Below are 5,941 nucleotides of genomic sequence, written 5' to 3'. Positions count from 1 at the left end.
CCCTTCTCCCTCTTTTTAAACTGGTGCTGTTAAGTTGGTGGTCAGAAGACAAAGAGAGTGAAAATAATTTTCATTTCAATAATTGCCTTCTGGTCAATTTAACTGTGCCTTATTTTGAAAGAGACTGTCTAAATGAGATTCCTGTCCCAAATGTGTTCCCAGGCCTGATCCCAGCCTTTAATTATTCCTGAGTTTTTTTCTTTAGAATAAGACGCCGCACTGAGTAATCACAAAGAAGTCAGAGAGCATCCTTGAACCTTTTCAGAAGCAGCGCCACTGATATTCAAATAACCTGCGAGGGCCATTTGACGGCTGGGGGACCTAGGCATTTCCAATTCACTATTTGCATAGATCAGCCTTCTTTGAAAAGGAAAGGAGCAGTTGTCTTCCATAACATTAAAAAGCCTAGTTATCAAATCAAGTGCTTAGTTTGGGGGCTTTTAAAACGTTTACATTTTATCTCAGGTTGCCCTTTACTGTTTGACATGCAAATTTGGTGCAGTTAATTTAGACAATTAAAAAGATCTTCAAGGGAGCTTTGTCACAGAGAATATTTGGAGTTTTCCCCGTGGACCAGCTGAGATAAAGTTGGCCAGAACAAATGATGTCTAGGAGATTAATTAGATATTTGATAAGACATGAATCCCTAATAAGGGAATACAAGGCACAGGGGGCTGCTGTGTGCTCTAAGTCAAAATTAATAACATTTAACAAGATTTTCATTTAGGCATGAAATGTCTTTTCCGGGGTATTGACTCTAGCGATTTATTCCCCTGAGATGCCTCCCAACCTAGAGGGTCTTAAGAGCTAAAAGACTTCTCTCTAAAAAGCTTTTTTCTTTCACAGATTGTTTTTAAATTACTTTCAAAAAACAAACAAATCCACCAGAGTTTTCTCCGACCCCTCTGGGAAGTTAGGTGTCTTCCTAGTTAGACTTGCCAAGAAACTCTGCTGCTTTCAGGTGATGCAGATATGTAAAATGTCACTTTTCGAGAGCCCACCCATTAAGTAATACAACTACACATTCTTATAACCCAATTTAATTTATGCTGTTGATATACAAATAAATAATTTTGACTTCTCAAAAATGTATATGTATTATGGCTTTTATAACCCACATAAACTTTACATTACCTACAACTAACATTAATGGAATTGTTTCCCAACAAAAAAAGCCAACCCACATAAAGGTTATTAAAGGGGAAACAGGATTTAAAAAAAAAAGGAAGTGTATTGTTCAGAGTCCTTTAATAATACCAAAATGAAAATATGTCAAGATTTTCTTCATACAGATAAACGCATTTAATTTCTTTAGATGACCTTAACTTACGTGTTTGAGTGAAATGATAACTCAACATTTTAAATATCTTTTTACATATATACTGACTTTCACAAAGTGCATCAGAAAATTAAAAAAAAAAACTCCCTGAATTTCAGGAATTCACCAAAAAAAAAAAAAAAAAAACTATTCGAATGAACATTTACAAGAAAATAAAAGAGAACACAATCTTTTGAACCCTATTTATACAGATGTTATGAGATACAGAGAAACTGTCACTAGACTTCCAGTTTAATTTCTCACCTTAAGCCTTTTTTTGATGCTTCCTTTTTAGGAAAAAAAAGTCTCATTGTAAGTAGATATCAAGCAGGACTTGGAGCATTTTATATATAATATAATCCACACAAAGGGTCTGTTTATAGGTCCGTTTGTTTTCAAATGTTCTGACAGTCCTTTGCTGGGTGGTGGCTAGTTTTCTGAGAAAAGGACAGAGAAGGGCAGTGGGGGAGGATGGAGCGATTCTGTGTATTGCTCTTCGCTTGAGAAGTTTGTGTGAGGGACGTGTGTATGTGTGTGTGTGTGTGTGTGTGTGCGCGCGCGCGCGCGCGAGTGTGCCTACTTGGGGTTGTGGGTCTCTGGTGTATGTATATATCTGTGTGTGCAGTTTTCAAAGGTGTTTGTGTCGAAGGATGGTTTGCTTTTGTTTCTGGACCACGCGTTCGATTCTCAACTGGGCGCAGACGGCGGAGGGGAGCTCCAGGCTGAGCCCGCAAACCATGGCCAAGGCGTCGCGCGTGGCTCCACCTCGCGCCCATCCCGTGCTTCGGGGCGTCACTGGAGCCCTCGCCCTCCCATGCCCCGCTCGCTCGCCCTCCGAACCTCTCTCTCGCTCTCCGTGTCTCTACTCGCTCGATCGCGCTTCCCGTCCAGCCTTTAAGAGTCGTTGGGACCAGTCGGGGCTTCTTTGCCTCCCGCCGAGGCAGCCGCCGCCGCCGCCGCCGCTGCCGCAGCCGCCGCAGCCGCCCGGGCGGCACTGACACCGGAGTCATGCAGGATGAGATCTGGGGACTCGGAGCGGGGCGTCTCCAGGTTGCTGGCGTCCGTGTCACTGTCGCTGCCCTTTTTGCCCCCGCCGCCCCCGTTGTGCGTCTTAATGTGTTTGCTCAGGTGGTCGCTGCGCATGAAACGCTTGTTGCACACCGGACAAGCGAAGCGCTTCTCGCCCGTATGAGTCCGCAGGTGCCGCTGCAGCTCGTCCGAGCGCGTGAAGCGCTTGCCGCAGAAGAGCCAGTTGCACACGAAAGGCCGCTCGCCCGTGTGCCAGCGCAGGTGCGCCTTCAGGTGGGATGTCTTGCCGTACACCTTGCCGCAGCCCGGAATGTGGCAGCTGTGTAAGCCCTTGCGCCGCAGGCTCGCCCCGGCAGGGCCCAGCCGCTCCGCCTCCTGGCAGTTGGGGCAGTCGCAGGTGGCGCGGCCGGAGTAGCGGCGAGCAGAGCGCGCCGAACTCCCGCCGGCGGCGGCGGCCGCAGCGCCGGAGATCATGGCGCTGGCGGCCGCGGCCGCCACGGCGGCACTGGAGTCCGAATAGGAGGGCAGCACGGGCTTGAAGCCGTCCTGAGCCAGCAGGTGCTGGCTGGTGGAGAGCAGGTGCGAGGCGGCAGCGGCAGAGGAGCCGAGACCGGTGGAGCTGAAGGCCGAGTGTGTAAGCGAGCTGAAGTCGGGATTGTAGGTGCCCAGCTGCGAGTGCAGCGAGGCCTGGGGGGCGCCCGAGTGCAGCGAGCTCTGGAGCCCCCCAGCGGGGTTCTGCACCTCCAGCCACGAGCCCGGGCTGCTGTGCACGTCCCACCACGACGACGCCGCACCGTTGGTCACCTCGCCTGCCGCCAGCGTCGAGTGGAAGCCTGATTTGTACCACGACTCGTAAGGGTGTGCCATGCCCACGCGCGGATACAGGCCGTCTGCCGCCGTCGTGTGAACCTTGGAGATGAAGGCCGACTGGCCGCCCGCCTCCTGTGGGGACACCCCGGCCGCCGCCGCCGCGGCAGCGGCCGAGTTGGAAAAGAGGCCGCCGTAGTCGCTGCTGAAGGCGGACGACGTGGGCGACGTGGAGGCCAGGCAGAAGGCGCTGTTGGCGGCGCCCGAGCCACCCGCCAGGCCGCTGGAGCCACGGCCGCCAGTGGCCACAGCGAAGCCCGAGAGGCTGGAGCCGAGGTTGCAGCTGGACGAGGAGCGCTTCCAGGGATGGAAGCCGCCTTTGGCGAAGGCGCTCGACTCCGGAAGCGTGGTCAGCGGGCTCGTGTTGCCGATTTTGTTGCAGGTCGCCGCCAGCATGGCCAACGGGGTCGTTCCGAAGCGCGGCTCTTCCTAGAGTGGGTGGGGTGAGGGAGGGAGCAAGGAGGAGGAGGGCAGGAGGAAGTGGGGGGAAGACACAAAGTGCACCCGTGAGCAGCCTCGTCCTCCACGGCTGGTCCCGGGGGGCCGTGGCTCCCTGGCTCGCGCCTCCTCCCCACGCGCTCGCGGAGGATGCCCCGCGCCCCGCGCGGAGCAGAGGCGATCACCACAGCGAAAGTCTCGGCGCTGGGAAGTTGTTCTTCGGAGAGGCTACAAATCATAGGTGCCTCGGTTTTCTCCACCTCGGTTGCTGCAAAACCTGCCTAGAACCGAACTTAGGTAGTCGCCATAAACCCGCTTCTCTCCCAGAAGCCCCCAAGTCGCCCTTCCGGGTGAAGCATGAAGGTAAACACAGACAACAAACACCCAGTGAGGGCGGAGGTTGCCGAAACAGCAACCCAGGGATGGGCGAAACTTGGAGCACTTCTCCCAAGGCTTGCTACACGACTTGTCTGTTTTTTAAATAGAAAATGTTGGGTTTAAAATTTACACACACACACACCGATTACAAAAACAATTTTAAGATAGCGGCCCAGCGACGGTTTTCAAAGTCAGGGACGAACTGGGGAGACGGGGAAATGTAAATGTTTATTAACGGTGAGTACATGGACTGCAAAACGATTAAGACTTTTCTGGAAACACCACTGTCGTGTAACTGCAACAATCCCCAAAGCAAGGGGGGATGGGCTATAAATCGGGAGGGGGGAGAAATCTCTAGCTTTTCTTTAAGACCAAATGAAAAGAAACTTGCTTAAGAAACCCTTTTCTTGTAAAGGCATCTTCTGGGTTCCAATAACTCTGAAAGAATCAATCCCGGAAATGTGGAAAGTGCTAAAATAAGCTGAAGCTGCAGTCCAGCAGCAACAGTTCCTTGGGAGTCGCGGACCCGGAGAAGCCATAACGAAATGTTAGTTAAAACAAGCAAATGCGTTACCGCGCTTGCGACTTACCCCAAGTATAGAGGTGGCCATAGCAGGTCTCTGAGCTGCGCGGCGGGGCTGGGAGCGGGGCTGAACCTGGTGACTGCTCTGAAAAACTGCTCGGGTCCCGCGCGGCTCCCGTGTCCCCGCGCTCGCGCCGAGCGGACTCCGGGCTCCCGCCGGCTAAACTCAGCCTAAGTGCGAGGAGCACCCGCTTTGAAGTGCCGCTGGCTGCGCCTCTCGCCCAATGAGGGCGCAGGCAGAGCAGACGGGAGCTGCCCCGCAGCCAATCAGACGTGCCGAGGGCCCCGAGCCCGGGCTCCTGGCGCGTGCCAGTCAAGTCTGCTAGCGAGGGCGGGGGTGGGGGGCGCGGGCTGGGGACTGAAGAAATTACAGTGCAATTAAAAATTTACACACACGCATCGAGCCAGGTTTAAGTACCGTTGAGACCGAGTCATAAGCACCCCCCCCCGAGCTACCCCAAGATGTTGCAAGTTAGGACTGACAGTCCGATTCCACTCCCCACTTGTGGGAAAGGAGGCAATAGGGAGGGGGCGACGAGGCGGAGAGCCCAAGTACAGAGAGAAATGTCAACGCTCACTTTGTGTGTCCAGGCTCTTGCCTGCGGAGCATAACTTGAGCTTTTATCCATCATTCTCGCTCGTGATTTTATCATTGTCGTTGGTCTATTACCCAGTTCCTTATTTTCACTGGATTCAGTTTTACTCTCAGTCACATTGAGGAGGGGGCGCAAAGGGACAGCTCCTCTGAGAACAGAGAAATAGGCCTGTGCATACAGGTCTACAACCACAGACTTGCTGGGAGGGCCTGGAGCCTGCTGTATCCCGCCATTTCCCTCCAGCGGTCTAAGTGACTTCCTAATTGTCGCTCTGGCCTCTGACCCGGGGGGTAATACAAGTGCCACTCACGCCAGAAGCTTCTGATGGTAATTGAGGGCACCCTTTGTACGGTTTCGCCAGCGCCTAGATACCAAGTTAACCCAGTTGTCAAATATGACTAAACAGTGGGAAGTACTGATTATCTGCCAGGTTTTCCTGGGGGCTGGCGTGGGGGTGGGAAGCATCAGCCCATACAACAAGCTGCACGAAGCCGCTTATTTTCACATTGTAACAACTTTGGAAACAGAGACCGATGAGAGCGGCGTCCGCCTCCACCGCCACCCCCGCTGAAGCTGCCGCTTGCTCTGCTGTTTGTTTAACCCGGCGAAGATGTGCATGTCGCGTTTCAGCCTGTAGTCGAGTTTTCTTGATCCAGCTCCAACCTATGCTCATTCCCGACCGCCCGGGCCTAGAGGTTCCTCTGCAGGGCTGGGGCGCAGTGTTAAGAGATA

The 5,941-nt window shown here is 53.0% G+C and overlaps 1 protein-coding gene across 1 annotated transcript; it reads right to left on the bottom strand.

Moving 5' to 3' along the window:
* Window positions 1-2,212: 2,212 nt before the first annotated feature.
* Sp9 (Sp9 transcription factor) lies at window positions 2,213-4,641 on the bottom strand. The gene is made up of 2 exons (XM_047547384.1): window positions 4,621-4,641; window positions 2,213-3,643 (listed from the first exon to the last, which is right to left on the bottom strand). The coding sequence occupies exons 1-2, from the start codon at window positions 4,639-4,641 to the stop codon at window positions 2,213-2,215; spliced, it is 1,452 nt and encodes a 483-aa protein (XP_047403340.1).
* Window positions 4,642-5,941: the final 1,300 nt, after the last annotated feature.

The sequence above is a fragment of the Sciurus carolinensis genome, chromosome 3 (genome assembly GCF_902686445.1).
Source record: "Sciurus carolinensis chromosome 3, mSciCar1.2, whole genome shotgun sequence".
NCBI lineage: Eukaryota > Metazoa > Chordata > Mammalia > Rodentia > Sciuridae > Sciurus > Sciurus carolinensis.
Note: the sequence above shows the minus strand (reverse complement) of the source record. Positions and strands in the feature narration are given on the sequence as shown.

Bases quoted from the DNA above. Each gene is read 5' to 3' on its own strand.
- Sp9 (XM_047547384.1), bottom strand. From the start codon at position 4,641: ATGGCCACCTCTATACTTGGG. The intron at 3,644-4,620 runs GTAAGTCGCAAG...CACCCACTCTAG, and splicing joins TGGCCACCTCTATACTTGGG to GAAGAGCCGCGCTTCGGAAC.